General features: G+C 40.4%; 1 protein-coding gene across 1 annotated transcript in view; it reads right to left on the bottom strand.

Moving 5' to 3' along the window:
* col28a2a (collagen, type XXVIII, alpha 2a) overlaps positions 1-14,131 on the bottom strand; it is a 31,125-nt gene extending 16,994 nt beyond the window's left edge. Inside the window, exons 1-10 of the mRNA XM_041859805.1 lie at positions 13,966-14,131; positions 11,171-11,745; positions 7,861-7,881; positions 7,670-7,729; positions 6,321-6,374; positions 6,061-6,105; positions 5,688-5,714; positions 5,559-5,603; positions 5,395-5,439; positions 5,045-5,098 (exon numbers count right to left, since the gene is read on the bottom strand). Coding sequence (XP_041715739.1) covers positions 5,045-5,098; positions 5,395-5,439; positions 5,559-5,603; positions 5,688-5,714; positions 6,061-6,105; positions 6,321-6,374; positions 7,670-7,729; positions 7,861-7,881; positions 11,171-11,745; positions 13,966-14,131 — 1,092 coding nt within the window. The remainder of the gene's footprint in view (positions 1-5,044; positions 5,099-5,394; positions 5,440-5,558; positions 5,604-5,687; positions 5,715-6,060; positions 6,106-6,320; positions 6,375-7,669; positions 7,730-7,860; positions 7,882-11,170; positions 11,746-13,965) is intronic.
* Between the last annotated feature and the right edge of the window lie 5,484 nt (positions 14,132-19,615).

The following is a 19,615-nucleotide window of genomic DNA, read 5'->3' on the forward strand; positions in this document are numbered from 1 at the left end:
CCACATAGAAATTTACAAAATATTTTTCTTCCTAAATTATATTACATTTCATATTTGATTAGATATATTTTATTTGACCTTGTTTCAATGTTGAAAATGGCATGTTTGAATCAACGTCATTGTGTCAACTTCATGCTATCAATCTAAATAAAGAGGTATATTGTAATAAAATGTGAACGATTCCTGCCTGAACAACATTGACTGGGTAATGCACTTCAGTGAGAACGAGTCTACCATCCAGATTAAAGGAAAATAACTAGTCAGTTGTACAACTGAATGCATTCTTCTGAAATGTGTCTTCTGCATTTAACCCAACCCCTCTGAATCAGAAAGGTGCAGGGGGCTGCCTTCATCGACATCATCGGCGCCCAGGGAACAGTGGCCTTGCTCAGGGGCAGAACAACCTATTTTTACCTTGTCAGCTCGGGGATTCGATCCAGTAACCTTTCGGTTACTGGCCCAACACTCCTACCCACCAGGCTACCTCTATGTAACCTGCTTAGCTTTGGAAACAAGCTTTTTGATTCAGTTGAGCTATCATGTCAACACATTTAGACATTGATCAGCTTCCATACTCATTTGCATAGACTACCTAAATAACATTGAATAGTTGAAAGTAACTTCTTTAGCTTTTCTTCTACAAGCTGTATGTGAAAGTAAATTTGTTGGGTTTATATACAGTATGCTACATTGAAATCTGATTTGCCCAAAGGATAATTTCAACACGAAGCTAGGTATACTATCATTCATCCATGGTTGATTGGATTTTTAGAAGTTTATGAATAACATATATAAAATACAATATAGAAGGTAAACTTTTATTAATATCATGAATTTGGCATTCTTTTTATAGGGATAATGGTAACTACTTCTAATGATTGTTCTCACTGAAGTGCATTACCCATCATATACCAGTATGAGTCACTGTTCAGGCAGAAATGTTTGGACTTTGGCTTCCCATTTTATTTCAATATACCTCTTTATTTAGGTTGATATCATGACGTTGAAACAATTACATTGATTCAAACAAACCATTTTACTATCAACATTGAAACAAGGTCAAATAAAATATGTCTAATCAAATCTAAAATTCAACATAATTTAAATTACCCAATATACAGTATATTGAATATAGGATTAAACATATTTTTACGTTTCTATGTGGAATATTCAATGCAATTTCAATTTATACAAAGTTCTGATGATTATGTTGAAATTAGATTGAGTGCCTTAAGAAAGTATTCATACCCCTTAACTTATTCCACATTTGGTTGTGTTACAGCCTGAATTCAAAATGGATTCAATATTTTTTTCTCTCACCCATCTACACACAATACCCCACAATGACAAAGTGAAAACATGTTTTTAGAAATGTTTGCAAATTTATTGAAAATGAAATACAAAAACATGTAATTTACATAAGTATTCACACCCCGAGTCAAGGTGTAGAAGCATCTTTGGCAGCGATTACGACTGTGAGTCTCTAAGAGTTTCCACACCTGGATTGCACAATATTTGCCCATTATTCTTTTCAAAATTCTTCAAGCTCTGTCAAATGAGTTGTTGATCATTGCTAGACAGCCATTTTCAGGTCTTGCCATTGATTTTCAAGTAGATTTAAGTAAAAACTGTAACCTGGCCACTCTGGAACACTCTCTTGGTAAGTAACTCCAGTGTATATTTGGCCTTGTGTTTTAGGTTATTGTCCTGCTGAAAGGTGAATTCATCTCCAAGTATCTGGTGGAAAGCAGACTGAACCAGTTTTTCCTCTATGAATTAGCCTGTGTTTAGCTCCATTCAGTTTATTTTTTATCCTGAAAAACTCCCCAGTCCTCAACAATTACAAGCATACCCATAACATGATGCAGCCACTACTATGCTTGACAATATGGAGAGTGGTACTGTATTGGATTTGTCCTAAACATAACACTTTGTATTCAGGACAAAAAGTTAATTGCTTGGCCAAATTCTTTGTAGTATTACTTTAGTGCCTTGTTGCAATCAGGATGAATGTTTTGGAATATTATTATTCTGTACAGACTTCCTTCTTTTAACTCTGTCAATTAGGTTAGTATTGTGGAGTAACTACAATGTTGTTGATCCATCCTCAGTTTTCTCCTATCACAGCCATTAAACTCTGTAAATGTTTTAAAGTCACCATTGGCCTCATGGTGAAATCCCTGAGCGGTTTCCTTCCTCTCCGCCAACTGAGTTAGGAAGGACACTTGTGTCTTTGTAGTGACTGGGTGTATTGATACACCATCCAAAGTGTAATTAATAACTTCACCATGCTCAATGGATATTCAATGCCCTTCTTTGCGAGGCAATGGAAAACCTTCCTGGTCTTTGACGTTGAATTTGTGCTTGAAATTCACTGCTCGACTGAGGGACCTTACAGATAATTGTATGTGTGGGGTACAGAGATGGGGTAGTCATTCAAAAATAATGTTAAACACCATTATTGCACACAGAGCGAGTCCATGCAACTTATTCTATGACTTGTTAAGCAAATTTTTATTCCTGAAGTTATATAGGCTTGCCATAACAAAGGGGTTGAATACTTATTGACTCAAGAGATTTCAGCTTTATATTTTTTATATTTCATTTGTAAACATTTCTAAAACTTAATTCCACTTTGAAATTATGGGGTATTGTGTGTATATCATTGACACATCTCAATTTAATCCCTTTTAAATTCAGGTTGTAACACAACAAAATGTGAAAAAAGTCAAGGGGTGTGAATACTTTCTGAAGACACTAACCACTTCTCTTTCAGGCTGGAGAGTACAGCACTGCTAATGGCAGAAGAGTTTAATGCCCAGCAGGCCCTAGCTGTGGCAGAGACACTAGAGGAGATTCAGTGTAGAAACCTGAATCTGATCTAAAAGTAAGTTCATTCTCTGTTGCAGCCATGTCTGAACGTTGCATGTAGACAATAGAACTAAGGCAAGTTGCCTTTCAGTCAGTCAACTTATTTTTACCCATCTACCAATAGGTGCCCTTATTTGCAAGGCATTGGAAAACCTGGTCTTTGTGGTTGAATCTGTGTTTGAAATTCACTGCTCGACAGAGGGACCTTACAGATAATTGTACAGTATGTGTGGGGTACAGAGATGAGGTAGTCATTCAAAAATCATGTTAAACACTATTATTGCACACAACTTATTATGTGACTTGTTAAGCACATGTCTACTCTTGAACTTATTTAGGCTTGCCATAACAAAGGGGTTGAATACTTATTGACTCAAGACATGTCAGCTTTTCATTTGACATTATGGGATATTGTGTGTAGGCCAGTGACAAAACAAATCTCAATTTAATCCATTTTAAATTCAGGCTGTAACACATCAACATTTTGAAAAAGTCAACGGGTGTGAATACTTTCTGAAGACACTGTAACAACCTGTTAAGTCAATGTATTTAAGTTGAAGTTTTACCCTAATTTCAATGTTAACAAAGCTGGTTGAAATAAGATGAAAACAGTACTGGTTGATAACTTTTTCAAATCCAATGTATTTTCCATGTTGATTCCATGTCACAATACGCTGACAAATGATGTTGAAACAACGTTGATTCAACCAGTGTATACCCAGTGGGGAGCTATTGTCTGAACTGTACTGTACATGGAAAAGTGGGAAAACTATTTTGCCCCTACAAATTAAAACAAGTCAGGCACATCCTATAGCCATACATCCAGTCTCAAAACAATTAAGAGCTATTTTAATGGAGGCAATGGTTCGCTGCAGAGTTTGCAGGAATCATGACATTTACTCACGATTTAGGAGAGATTTCATCCTAAACAAGAAACAACAAAGAAGTGGAGCCTGTCAAGAAGAAAGCTGAGATATCCACTTAAAAAGTTTTCCCAAAGCAAGGCAGATCTCTCACACGTTTCATTCCATACCTCCATACCAACGTAACCATCCCATTTGACCTCATTTAAATGACAACACCTTACATTCCTTTCTTAAAACATATTCCTAATAACAGGGTAGACTATAAACAAGACTAATAACAGGGTAGACTATAAACAAGACTAATAACAGGGTAGACTATAAACAAGACTAATAACAGGGTAGACTATAAACAAGACTAATAACAGGGTAGACTATAAACAAGACTAATAACAGGGTAGACTATAAACATTGCTCTTTCCACAATAATCCATCCACTTTTGAAACATATTATTTGATGGTAGGGCTGATTCAATTAGTAAGAGATAAGTCACAAGAAAATTATGTGACCCATTCTCTCAGCTGCTAACATACTCATATTATGGGAGCAACATCTATCTTTGACATTCTAAGTGTTTACCCTTTTTTAGCTCTTTCCAACGGACAGCTTAGTTTAGTTTAATAATTCAACCATTTTTAAAAACAAGCACACATAAAACTTGAAAAAGCCATACATGCACATTAGTAAAATCATCGAGGATAACACACAATAAAGTCTGGGACTTATTTCCATTGTGGTCCTCTTGAGACAAGATGGCTAGGCAAGATCCAAGACGGTTGAATACAGTATGGCAACGAGATAATAAAACAAAAAACAGAGAAGAAGAACATCTCATCATTGCAGTTACATCATAGGGGTCATTCATATGGGCACAGAAGACATCAAACTGTTTTTTACTTTATTTTTAAAGCTGCCCAGAGAGGACGGAGAGAGAACATTTGACTTTTCATAGCTGTTAGTCAGTGGCTTGACAATCCCTTATAGAGGACTGGCAAGGAGGTTGACAGTGCTTTAGGCAGTTCCTAGTGTACTGTATATTTAGAAACAGAACTCCTGCCATTAACTGAACCTGCGTATGAATGTGAAAACTAGCATTAATCCCCACACTGCTGAATTAATGAAGGGGAAGGTACTGACACCGGGCCAATATCTTCCACAGGTGCCTATTAAGGGAGAGAGACACGCCCCTCAACTCCCAGGTAGTAGAGCAGGTGGCAGGAATCTCTATTTTACAGTTCTATTAAAAGGAAGTGTACAGGTGACAGCAGATGTGTGTGATGAGGTAAGTATGAGGTGTCTTCTTACTAACCTTCTTTCCATGAGGGCCCTCGGGTCCAATGTCACCCTGTGGTCCGGGTAAACCCTGAGGAGGAACAAAGAACACTCCTTAACAAAGGTACCTGTCTGCTGCTGTGCTGGAGGACACAATTCACATCTGGATATAAAGTGAAGGCTACCCAGATACGGATGCTAAATTACTGGGAAGAGATTACACACATTATCAACTACATTGTGTGTGTGTGTGTGTGTGTGTGTGTGTGGGAGGGGAATGGAGCATGGAGTGAGTATATATGTGTTTATACAGGAGTTTCACAAAGGTATAACACTTTGATCTGAATATGGGCATTTTCTAGGTACATGTCGCTGTAGTTTACCCACCTGGAGACCTCTGACTCCTCTGGCGCCCATTGGACCCTCAGGACCCTGGGAGTGGACATTCAATGAAACAGTAAATAAAGGTACTGTATAAATCAACCTGTAGTATGACCAATAGAACTAAAGCATGACACAGAGAGCAGATAAGGCGGATTATTCATACATACCCTGTCTCCTTTAATTCCTGGAGTGCCACACTCGCCTCTCTCACCCTGTGTAATGGAAAGCAATACGTCATATGAATGTACTGTAGTTTCAAAATAACATAAATATTAATGGCAACTTGAAAGACAAACCCTCTCTCCTTTGTAACCAGGTTTTCCCTGCAAATAAACACAGTATAATAGGTTAGATTGTGAGCAACAGCTGTACGTACATTGATAAATGCTTAATCAATATACAGATGTAGGATATTGCTGCAGCAACAGGAAATGTGAATTATTATGTGGATTATTATAAATTGATAAGTTAAATTGATACATTTTTCGTAAGGGAAAATCAAGTATGAAATTTCAAAGTGGAAATGACAAACTTCAGAAGCCTTTTTAAACTTCAAATACACTACACATTTTACATTTCCTGCATTGCAGGAAAGTTCTCATCCTACATCTGTATTCATAGATGTCTGGATATCCGCAAAAGTACTAAATGTTTAAGTGTATCACTCACCTCTCTGCCGTCCCGACCTGGAAGTCCACTTAGTCCTCCCTCTCCCTAAAAAGAAAGGAGAACATGGCAGTATATTATTTACACAGTACACACTGGAGCTATTTAATTTAGATTACTCATAGTATTAGGAATATACAGTATGTCTATACAAGAAAAGTACATGGACATTTGCTGTATCTTGCATTTTAGAGAGACATCAGGAACACAGCAGGTATGTAAATCAATTAAATTATTTTAAAGAATCATAACAAATCAAAGACCTTCGATCCTTTAAGACCAGGGACTCCATCTTCTCCTGGGCGACCCTTCTTCCCCTGTGGAATGAAGGAACAATACAAGATTCATTTAACTCACTTTAAAACAAAACATGTCTGACGAAAGGCCACTATCCTTTGCAAATTATCTGCAGCAAGTCAGTGGGAGATAAGCCATCACTGGCTATAGAAGGGCAAAGTGAAAGAGAAGCATAGTTTCCCTGAGGGAGTCGGTATTGTTTGCTTAGTGCGGGTGGTAAAAGGACCTGTGGTCACAAGTGGGGTGGCTTTTTGTGTCTGTGTCTGTGTATTGGGGTGTATCATGGTAGAAGTCAAGGATGGACATGTTGTTGCTTGGCCAAAAGGTGAGGGGTCAGGTTGCCATGCGGCACATGGACAGCGTGTGGCGGTTGCCATCCGCAGCTAATCGCGGGTTAAACTAATGAGAGCAATTATGAGAGCCTTTAAGTCTCAGTGTAAGAATGTAAGGACTCTCTCTGTAGAGAAAGCACCTGGGTAATGATCATGCAGCTGTCTGTCAGCACAAGACTAACTGTCAGACGCTGAGGACCCTGACAATAACATGGCTGTCATCCATCCAGAGGGGGGCCTCTAGTCTGTTCTGATGATGTAGAAGAACCTAATCTAACACTTTAAGCCCCCTTCAACATTTACATTTACATTTACGTCATTTAGCAGACGCTCTTATCCAGAGCGACTTACAGGAGCAATTAGGGTTAAGTGCCTTGCTTAAGGGCACATCGACAGATTTTTCACCTAGTCGGCTCGGGGATTAGAACCAGCGACCTTTCGGTTACTGGCACAACGCTCTTACCCACTAAGCTACCTGCCGCATTCTCCATCTCTGACTAGCTGACAATGAAGGTAGTAAGTGCTTTTTCTGATGGCAAAGGTCCTGTTTTATTGGGGGTAAAGGTATTCATAGGATGCCCATGGTTTCCACGGGGGACATCTTATGTGGGAAGGGAAATGTGCAATAACTTGCCGGGACAGGCAAGGCAAATTAGCAACTGAGGCTTATAGGAAATTAATTGAGAAAAACAACCCAAAACCTGTCTTGTCCTGTAGCATTCAGAGTATTTTCAGAATTCTGGTAATGAAGATGTAAGAAAGACAGTTTTCTCTAACCACAGGGTGTGCTTAGAAAAAAGCAAGCAATTATTGTAAGTATCCAAAACCAAGCAATTACCCACAATATCAGAACCATGTAAGAATCCTCTTTAGAACTTTTAATTGAATTCAGGCCTTCAGGAATAAATCACCTTCTTAAATTTAAAAGGAAAAGTGTTCTGTGATTGGAGTGTGTTTGGAAAGGAAAGACTGAAAGTACTTACGGCTAAACCACTGAGTCCTCTCTCGCCCTTCTCACAGGCACATAGTTTTGACAGGGGACACTTCAAAAAGGCAAGGCATGGTTTCAGAATCAACATGTAACTGTATATGACCATGCAGTGTCCCTGAACTTGATTATGTATTTGTTGAATGAGGATAGCATTTCAACGCATCAAAATGTAATAGTACCTACCCCTTCATCAGCCAGGTCAGTCTGTGTAGAGAGAGATAAAACAGTTAGAGACAATCATATACCATCCAAAACATACCAAAACCATGTACATTTACAACTAGATTACAGGACTAGTAAACTCTAGCATAATGTATCATATTTCTGCCTCCCCTCTTCACACACCGGTCCCATGTTTCACTATACTGAACAAAAATATGAACGCAACATGTAAAGTGTTTCATGTGCTGAAATAAAAGATCCCAGAAATGTTCCATACGCACAAAAAGCTTATTTCTCTAAAATGTTGTGTACACATTGTTTACATCCCAGTTAGTGAGCATTTCTCCTTTTCCAAGATAATCCATCCACCTGACAGGTGTAGCATTTCAAGAAGCTGATTAAACAGCATGATAAAAGGCCACTCTAAAATGTGCAGTTTTGTCACACAACACAATACCACAGATGTCTCAAGTTTTGAGGGAGCATGCAATTGGCATGCTGACTACAGGAATGTCCACCAGAGCTGTTGCCAGAGAATTGAATGTTCATTTCTCTACCATAAGCCGGCTCCAACGTCATTTTAGAGAGTTTGGCAGTACGTCCAACCGGCCTTTCAACCCCAGACCACGTGTAACCACCCCAGCCAAGGACCTCCACATCCGGTTTTCTTCACCTGTGGGATCGTCTGAGACCAGCCACCCGGACAGCTGATGAAACTGTGCGTTTGCACAACCGAATAATTTCTGAACAAACTGTCAGAAACCGTCTCAGGGAAGCTCATATGTGTGCTCGCCGTCCTCACCAGGGTTTTGACCTGACTGCAGTTCAGCGTCATAACCGATTTCAGAGGGGAAATGCTCACCTTCGATGGCCACTGGCAGGCTGGAGAAGTGTGCTCTTCATGGATGAATCCCGGTTTCAACTGTACCGGGCAGATGGCAGACGTTGTGTGGGTGAGAGGTTTGCTGATGTCAACGTTGTGAACAGAGTTCCCCATGGTGGCGGTGGGGTTATGGTATGGGCAGGTATAAACTACGGACAACGAACACAACTGCCTTTTAGCGATGGCAATTTGAATGCACAGAGATACTGTGACGAGATCCTGAGGCCCATTGTCGTGCCATTCATCCGCCGCCATCACCTTATGTTTCAGCATGATAATGCACGGCCCCATGTCGCAAGGATCTGTACATAATTCCTGGAAGCTGAACATTTCCCAGTTCTTCCATGGCCTGCATACTCAACAGACATGTCACCCATTGAGCATGTTTGGGATGCTCTGGATCAATGTGTACGACAGCGTGTTCCAGTTCCCGCCAATATCCAGCAACTTCGCACAGACATTGAAGTGGAGTGAGACAACATTCCACAGGCCACAATCAATAGCCTGATCAACTCTATGCAAAGGAGATGTGTCGTGCTGCATGAGGCAAATGGTGGTCACACCAGATACTGACTGGTTTTCTGATCCACGTCCCTACTTTTCTTTTAAGGTATCTGTGACCAACAGATGCATATCTGTATTCCCAGTCATGTGAAATCCATAGATTAGGGCATATTGAATTTATTTCAATTGACTGATTAACTTATATGAACTGTAACTCAGTAAAAGCTTTGAAATTGTTGCATGTTGCGTTTATATTTTTGTTCAGTGTTATAGAGGCTGGAGGGGGACCTGTATCAGTGATTTTGACTAGATAGACAGATCATCTGCAGAGATATAACTCCCCATTTACTCGCCTAAGATTGTACTTTTCTATACCATGTATTGTATGACTGCGTACAAAACCAAAGTTACCTTATTTTTTTGCATATGAACTTCTGCCAATGGTATAAAAGGTCTGCCAATGGTATAAATACTTGATAGAACTGCAATACAGAACTCCGATACACTCTGAATCTACATAGAGAGCTGTATTGATGTGTATTCTCCGAAAAGTAGTTATTCTAGGGCAAATCTAAAAAAGTATTTATTTGAATCTTGGATTCTCTGGAGATATAATATTAAGTTAGACATATCCTCAGAGGACGGAGAGGGACCTGTATCAGTGATTTTGACCAGATAGACAGATCACCTGCAGAAATTAAGGACCTCATGTACTTGCCTATGGTCATAACTGGATATAACTATGTATGACCATGTACAAAATCTAAATTACCTTACATATATGCTTAGTTGCAGTCAAAACAGCTCATAAAAGTCGGTCAGCGGTATGCATACTTGGTAGAACTGTAATACAGAACCAGCTACCCTCTGAATGTATAAATAGTGCTGTATTGGTGTGTATTCTTCTAAAACAAATATTCTACGGGGAATGTTATATAAATATAATTCCTATAATATCCTCTACTATTCTATATGTGCAACTTGTTATGGTATTTGGGGCTCCCAAGTGACGCAGCGGTCTAAGGCACTGCATCTCAGTGCTTGAGGTGTCACTACAGACACCCTGGTTTGATTCCACAACCGGCCGTGATTGGCACACACAATTTGCCCAGCGTCATCCGGGTTTGGCCGGTGTAGGCCGTCATTGTAAATAAGAATTTGTTCTAAACTGACTTGCCTAGTTAAATAAAAAATATATATAAATGTGGTTGCTGTAAAATTTGGTTTGAAGTGACTGAGGATTTGGGCATGCTGTCCTTGGCAATACCACTCCCATTGTTTCACTAGCAGCGATGCTAATGCTGGCTGTGGGGTAAGTAAATAAAGAAAACTAAGCCACATTTTTTGGTCATTGTCTCTCAGGATCAATGGATGAATCACTTTATGTCAATATAATTAAGTATATTTCAAATTTTGGCAGTCGTTTTTACCACACAAATATGACAAAAAATGTATTTACTTCATAATTCTAAAAACGAAATGATACTACAATCAAATGATGGTAAATCTGTTTTTTTTTGTACTTATGTGGATTGTACTTTGGAAAAAAGCTGCACATTATTTAAGGGAAACATTTATACTTTTGTTTTACAGAATATGCAAATTCTCTGTAACTTTGCAAAAATCTATTTTGGTTTTTAAAAAATCAGATAACATTATTTACATGTCTAATGATATTTTAATAAGAATTAAGTAGATTTTTTGCTATGATTGTTGCTTTTTCCAATAGTTTCTCCTTGGGATCAAAATGAACTAAGTTGATAATCCATGTATATAAAACATGGTAGTTGGTAGTATGATGGTTAAAAATCCCTCCTGAGATGAGTTTGGTTGCAACGTGTAATTCAACTCTGATTACATGTAAATCACAACTGTATCATTGTGTCATCATCACTACCCAACATTATGTTTCTTGAGAAGCAATGCAAGTCAGATCATACTCACAATTTCTTTGAGGACTTTCTCCACAATGTCAATATCCTGCAGGTTGTGGAGGTATCGGGAGGCAGGAGAGCTGGCCAACAAACGCAGCTGGGCCACGTTGGTTGACTCGTTGGCTGCACGGGTGATGCCCACCGTGAAGAACTTCACCCCTTGGTTCTTGGCATCGGCGGCAGCTGAGAAGATGTCTGGGTTCCTGGGGTGGGAGATGCTGTCAGTGAGCAGCATGGCCACCTTGATGCTGTCTGGGCTGGACTCCTCCAGGTACATCTTGGTCATGTTGGTGATGGCGTAGGTGGTGTAGGTACCGTGGCCGATGTAGACAATGGGGGTGATGTGGGACTTGAAGTTGTCACTGCCCCTCCACTGCTTGAAGGTCTGCTCGATGATGACGTGACTGCTGTACTGCAGCAGGGCCGCCTTCCAGCTCAGACTGCGTCCCGTCTGCAGACGGGCGGCCTGGAGCCTGTCCACCACATCCATGGTAAAGCGCTTCTCCTGCTCATGGTTCTCCTTGGCACTCTCAGAGCTGTCCAGCAGGAAAGTAAGCTCCAGACCACAGTCCTCATCTAAAATGGCTGTGTTCATGTGAAGACGAGTCAGAGACAAACAATTGCACCAAGAGGCTATTCTATTGAAAAATGTAATTGTGGGTTATGAATGTGCTTTGTGTAGGCGCCCTTCAAATAAAGATTCCTGTGTTTTCTATCTTCACTCATTTTTAGATGACTATGGAGTGCAATCATTCAACGTTATGACAGTCAAGTCAAAACACCAAAAACCCTATCTGAACTGAACTCTTTGTCTTTATACAGTGGGGAAAAAAAGTATTTAGTCAGCCACCAATTGTGCAAGTTCTCCCACTTAAAAAGATGAGAGAGGCCTGTAATTTTCATCATAGGTACACTTCACATATGACAGACAAAATGAGGAAAAAAATTCCAGAAAATCACATTGTAGGATTTTTTATGAATTTATTTGCAAATTATGGTGGAAAATAAGTATTTGGTCAATAACAAAAGTTTCTCAATACTTTGTTATATACCCTTTGTTGGCAATGACACAGGTCAAACGTTTTCTGTAAGTCTTCACAAGGTTTTCACACACTGTTGCTGGTATTTTGGCCCATTCCTCCATGCAGATCTCCTCTAGAGCAGTGATGTTTTGGGGCTGTCGCTGGGCAACACGGACTTTCAACTCCCTCCAAAGATTTTCTATGGGGTTGAAATCTGGAGACTGGCTAGGCCACTCCAGGACCTTGAAATGCTTCTTACGAAGCCACTCCTTCGTTGCCCGGGCGGTGTGTTTGGGATCATTGTCATGCTGAAAGACCCAGCCACGTTTCATCTTCAATGCCCTTGCTGATGGAAGGAGGTTTTCACTCAAAATCTCACGATACATGGCCCTATTCATTCTTTCCTTTACACGGATCAGTCGTCCTGGTCCCTTTGCAGAAAAACAGCCCCAAAGCATGATGTTTCCACCCCCATGTTTCACAGTAGGTATGGTGTTCTTTGGATGCAACTCAGTATTATTTGTCCTCCAAACACGACGAGTTGAGTTTTTACCAAAAAGTTATATTTTGGTTTCATCTGACCATATGACATTCTCCCAATCCTCTTCTGGATCATCAAAATGCACTCTAGCAAACTTCAGACGGGCCTGGACATGTACTGGCTTAAGCAGGGGGACACGTCTTGCACTGCAGGATTTGAGTCCCTGGCGGCGTAGTGTGTTACTGATGGTAGGCGTTTGTTACTTTGGTCCCAGGTCTCTGCAGGTCATTCACTAGGTCCCCCCGTGTGGTTCTGGGATTTTTGCTCACCGTTCTTGTGATCATTTTGACCCCACGGGGTGAGATCTTGCGTGGAGCCCCAGATCGAGGGAGATTATCAGTGGTCTTGTATGTCTTCCATTTCCTAATAATTGCTCCCACAGTTGATTTCTTCAAACCAAGCTGCTTACCTATTGCAGATTCAGTCTTCCCAGCCTGGTGCAGGTCTACAATTTTGTTTCTGGTGTCCTTTGACAGCTCTTTGGTCTTGGCCATAGTGGAGTTTGGAGTGTGACTGTTTGAGGTTGTGGACAGGTGTCTTTTATACTGATAACAAGTTCAAACAGGTGCCATTAATACAGATAACGAGTGGAGGACAGAGGAGCCTCTTAAAGAAGAAGTTACAGGTCTGTGAGAGCCAGAAATCTTGCTTGTTTGTAGGTGACCAAATACTTATTTTCCACCATAATTTGCAAATAAATTCATAAAAAATCCTACAATGTGATTTTCTGGATTTTTTTTCCTCAATTTGTCTGTCATAGTTGACGTGTACCTATGATGAAAATGACAGGCCTCTCTCATCTTTTTAAGTGGGAGAACTTGCACAATTGGTGGCTGACTAAATACATTTTTTCCCCACTGTATTACATCTCTCACACGGATAGAAAGACCAAGCTAAATCACGTTAATATGACATAGACCAAAAATGGTGTAGGATATCAACACCTTGGGAACATTGCAGGTACAGTAGTATATCACAGGACATCCTCTCATAGGATAGATATCTATCTGCTTTCTTTACCTGTGTTAACCAAATGTATCAACTTTAACATGTGATTTTATAATGAATGCTCAACCTCTTGTTTAGCTGGAATTTGATTTTGATTGGATTGATGAATTATGGTCACAGAAATTAGGCATAATAAGACATATGCGATCACACTGTTTGAGCACTGTTTGAAATGGCAACTGTTTGCAATGAGCAACTATACTCTAAAAATTATGTGTGTTTTTTTTCTCATACCTTGTCCATTATGTTTTTGCACGTTAGTTGCAATGGCTGCAGCTTGCAGCTGGGCCCCCCTGCCCCTGGGTCTCTTGTTCACTGTTCTCTCCTCATAGTAGTCCTGAGCCAAGACACCCAACAGCCCTGCTACCAACAGGAGCCAGGTCACAGTAGGGAACAGCATTGTCCCTCCAGCAGAAAGAGACAACCAAGGATAAAGTTTGGAGCATTTTTGCATCTATCTACATGATTTATCTACCAAATTACTTCATGTTCAATGATGACAACACGATTGCTCAACATGGAGTATTTGAAAATGGATATTTGTGCACAAGATTAGTGCACAAGTCATCAGATTCATCTAAAATAAAGTAGCACTAGTTTTTAATCTGAAATGTTATGATTTGTTAACACCCCCATTCATTTTTTAAAATCACACACCCTCCCTCTATTTCATTTTTAAGAATGCATATAGGCAGATTGTCTTTTTACTGAGCAAAACTCCATTGTAGACTCACAATCCAAAGCCTTTTTTGCGTGCTACAGATCCAGGTGAGGTAGCCTTGTGCAATGTCCAAAATGATGGTTTTGTGCAGGTAGTTAGAGAAGAACAGCAGTGATGGAAGGTTCCAGTTAGCTTCCTGAGTGTGTAGCAGCAGTGATAGACAACCTGAAAACCAGTGTGTCTGTGAGCCCCTGAGCCTCTCCCTCATCCTTTATAAGAGAGGAGGGATGAATGGGGTTGGGTTTCACCACTGTAGAGATTATAAAGATGCCTCCAAGCATCTCATATCTTTTGATCCGGTTGCATTACTTTAATGAGTGGTGTATACTGTATGGGTAACTAATCTGCATAAACCTATGTTCTATTGTTCACCATGACAAAACTGAAAAATGTATTTCTTTAAACCCCCGAAATGTAACTCCATCCCTCCCATCTGTATTTTACTAAATACAAATAATATAATAACAATATGCCATTTAACAGACGCTTTTATCCAAAGCGACTTACAGTCATGCGTGCATACATTTTTGTGTATGGGTGGTCCCGGGGATCGAACCCACTACCTTGGTGTTACAAGCGCCGTGCTCTACCAGTTGAGCTACAGAGGACCACGCTAAGGGATAAGGGAGAAAGTGTTGTTTTCTTAAGGACCAATAAACTTTCCCTCTTACACACCAAAGGATCCTACAGTGGTTGTCATGCGATCAGAGTTTAGCTCATCTGGTCTTCCTCATTGTGTGTGGATAATGCCTTTGTCTTATGGTAATCAATGGGTTAATGAACCTGCCTCAAACAGTCTTACATTTGTCAGCAAGAGGTTTACAAGTTGTTTTCATAGATGGCAGAGCGTATCATAGTCCACTGAGGCTGTGAGGAGTTACAGAAATGCCTGTTTGTCTTTTTTTCTTAAAAAATCCTCAAGCTTCCAAACTGAGATGTCTTCTTTTTTCATTTGAGTGCAGCTAAGCTTTGTGTAATGAGCCGTAGGGAACTAGGGATATGTGAACAATGGTTAATAGCATAGTCAGACTGTAGTTAACTCAGACTGTAGTGAACTGGGGGTGGGGTATAGGGATAAATCCACAAACTGAACTTGCACATATTGAAGTTGGGAGGCATGGATGTATACGCATGAGTAAACAAGGTTCCTATTCTGCTGTGTGTACCCTGGAGCAATGATATCCCTCAATGACAGACACACAATAAATATATACACTGAGTATACAAAACATTAAGGACACCTGCTCTTTCCATGGCATAGACTGACCAGGTGAATCCAGGTGAAAGCTATGATCCCTTATTGATGTCACTTGTTAAATCCACTTCAATCAGTGTAGATGAAGGGGAGGATACAGGTTAAAGAAGGAGTTTTAAGCCTTGAGACAATTGAGACATGGATTGTATATGTGTGCGTTTCAGAGGATGAATGGGCAAGACAAAAAAAAAGAAGACTAAAACAAAATATTTAAGTGCCTTTGAATGGGGTATGGTAGTAGGTGCCAGGCGCACCGGTTTGTGTCAAGAACTGCAACGCTGCTGGGTTTTTCACGCTCAACAGTTTCCCATGTGTATCAACAATGGTCCACCACCCAAAGGGCATCCAGCCAACTTGACACAACTGTGGGAAGCATTGGAGTCAACATGGGCCAGCATTACTGTGGAACGCTTTTGACACCTTGTAGAGTCCATGCCCCAACGAGCTGAGGCTGTTCTGTGGGCAAAAGGGGGGGTGCAACTCAATATTAGGAAGGTGTTCCTAATGTTTGGTATACTCAGTGTATGTTACATCTCTTACAGATGCCGTATCTTAATTTGAGCCAGTTTCACACAGCAGGAAAATAATCCTGCAGCAACAGGAAATTTTAATTGTTATGTAAATTTAAATTAATGGAATTTGTTTTGAATGGGTTGATACATTTTACATTAGGGAAAATCAAGTCTGACATTTGTAAGTGGAAATTCCAAACTTTAGAAGCCTTTTTAAACCTAGAATACACTACAAGCTTGCATGTCCTGCAACTACGGGATGATCAAATTAAGATATGGCATCTGTACATGAATTTGACTATTTTCAGTGTGTCATCAAGGGCCGAGCAGGTCAATTCTGTGCTGGTATGGTGCGAGAGTGGTAGCTGGTCCTGTGCAGACTGGTTGGGGAATCATACAGCTCTACACCAGCTGTGCTCTGGGTGACGAGCCTATTTATTCCAAACCTGCAGGCAGAGAGTAATCAGAGGAGAACTGACACTCAAGAATGTTGCACTGAATAAAGGCTTGGCAAAACTCCACTTCCAAGGCTTCCCTACTTTGCACTAACAGGAGAGAAAGACAGAGCACGCATGTATTCATTTCTGGATTGAGGAAGTATGGCTCTGGTGTGAGAGAAAGAGAAAGAGAGAGAGAGAGAGAGAGAGAGAGAGAGAGAGAGAGAGAGAGAGAGAGAGAGAGAGAGAGAGAGAGAGAGAGAGAGAGAGAGAGAGAGAGAGAGAGAGAGAGAGAGAGAGAGAGAGAGAGAGAGAGAGAGAGAGAGAGAGAGAGAGAGAAAGAGAGAGAGAGAGAGGTGGGCATGATACTGAATAATTTTTATGTAAAAGCAAATAATACACGTTTTGTGAAACTTTGCTGACTCTATCCAAAGCAATTTGTTTATCTTGACCATGAGGAGACCTTTGATTTCAGATGCCTAAGGAACAAATCTGTGGCAACTATGGCAAGCTGTTAAAGCAACTGAGTTGTTACTTACAACATAATGAGTTGTTAAAACATACACTACCGTTCAAAAGTTTGGGGTCACTTAGAACACAGACACTGGACAGAGGAAGATTGGAAAAAAGTGTTATGGACAGACGAATCGAAGTTTGAGGTGTTTGGATCACAAAGAAGAACATTTGTGAAACGCAGACCAAATGAAAAGATGCTGGAGGAGTGCTTGATGCCATCTGTCAAGCATGGTGGAGGCAATGTGATGGTCTGGGGGTGCTTTGGTGGTGGTAAAGTGGGAGATTTGTACAGGGTAAAAGGGATCTTGAAGAAGGAAGGCTATGACTCCATTTTGCAACGCCATGCCATACCCTGTGGACGCCGCTTGATTGGAGCCAATTTCCTCCTACAACAGGACAATGACCCAAAGCACAGCTCCAAACTATGCAATAACTATTTAGGGAAGAAGCAGTCAGCTGGTATTCTGTCTATAATGGAGTGGCCAGCACAGTCACCGGATCTCAACCCTATTGAGCTGTTGTGGGAGCAGCTTGACCGTATGGTACGTAAGAAGTGCCCATCAAGCCAATCCAACTTGTGGGAGGTGCTTCAGGAAGCATGGGGTGAAATCTCTTCAGATTACCTCAACATATTGACAACTAGAACGCCAAAGGTCTGCAAGGCTGTAATTGCTGCAAATGGAGGATTCTTTGACGAAAGCAAAGTTTGAAGGAAACAATTATTATTTCAATTAAAAATCAATATTTCTAACCTTGTCAATGACTACATTTTCTATGCATTTTGCTATATTTCCTATTCAAACTCATTTCATGTGTGTTTTCATGGAAAACAAGGACATTTCTAAGTGACCCCAAACTTTTGAACGGTAGTGTAGGTCACCTCTCTTGACGGTTGAATGAGGAGGTACTGTTGTTTTACTTCATTTCGAACTCGAGTTCTTATTACGCTTGTAAAAAAGGCCAGGCATTCATATTTCGATTTCCTTATGCACCCCTAGTTTGACCCTTTAGTTAGAATGCCATCAGCCAATCACCCCAAATTTTCTGTCCAATCAGAGACATTCTCTTTAGCCTGCTCGGAGACCCACCTTCAGTTAGTGAGTTGCGGTGAAGACAGAGAATGGACAGTTCGTGATTATCCACAGACGTAATAAGAAGACAAGTTGCAGCATATTTAATTGTATTTGTGTGTGTATGTAAAAGTGAGTAATAATATGTGATGTTTATCATGCTGTATGCTGTCGGGGGGATAAAGTAATCCGGGATATTATAAAGTTGTAATAATAATAAATAATATGCCATTTAGCAGACGCTTTTATCCAAAGCGACTTACAGTCATGTGCGCATACATTTTTACGTATGGGTGGTCCTGGGGATCGAACCCACTACCCTGGCGTTACAAGCGCCATGTTCTACCAATTGAGCTACAGAGGACCACATATGTATGTTGTAATTGCTTATGCACCGTCATTGCTAGCAACTAGCTAGTTAGCCAGGCTAACTATTTTCTATGCGTCATGCACACGGTGCATTGCAGTTATGTTCATGTTTGAGATATAAGAATATTTATGTCATTTTATTATTGCAGTCATTCTATGTAGAGTTTGTTAACATTGTACAGCCTGCTTCCAACTGCGGCAGCTTAGAGATAGCAGGTTTAAATTGTGTTAGTGAGCGCTCTCGCTCTGTCCACCATTTTCATGGTCAGTACGCAGGTATTGCACCTTGCAGTGGTCACGTGTCCTTGCGGGCCACTTTATAGTTTGCCGTCTAGCATTCTAGAACTGTATTGTGTAGCAGTGTATAGACTGCAGCCGTATTCTGCTATTGTAATTAATGTTCTCTTCTACTGCATTATCCTTTAGATGTAATAGAAGCCTATTACATACTGTATATAATTTAAGTCAGGATTGCATTCACTTCTGTATAAAGCCTTATTTTATTACATTGACATTGCATACTGTAGTAGCCTAAACTAAGCTGATTTGAGCCTTTCTACTGTATGCATCTTACAGTCACAATTGCATATTGTTGTGTCTATAATATGTTCTCTCATTCTACCCTTGTAGAACCACATCCTACAGTTGTTCATTAAAGAACCCTAAAGAATACCACCATGTGGTTCATGGTGGTGAGGTGACAAGCCAATTAAGACAGCATCCATACTGCTCTAGCCGGCAGCCTTGTAGTGATTCAAATATCCAACTGTTAGGTTCTAAGTTCTGGTACAAATCCAGACGGGCACCAAAGAAAAGCTCAGACTAGATTTATTCACCACACTGGGCATTGCAGCTGCAAAGGCACACATACAGGTCATAAGCACATATATTTCTAACTTCCGACTAGGCCGCCCCCCTCTCAGACTAGACCCCACTTCTATGTCTTGGATGAACAATCAGTCTCTGTTGCTGGGCTGGAACTGATCTGTTCCTCATGTTGGTGT

This window comes from Coregonus clupeaformis, chromosome 4 (genome assembly GCF_020615455.1).
Source record: "Coregonus clupeaformis isolate EN_2021a chromosome 4, ASM2061545v1, whole genome shotgun sequence".
NCBI lineage: Eukaryota > Metazoa > Chordata > Actinopteri > Salmoniformes > Salmonidae > Coregonus > Coregonus clupeaformis.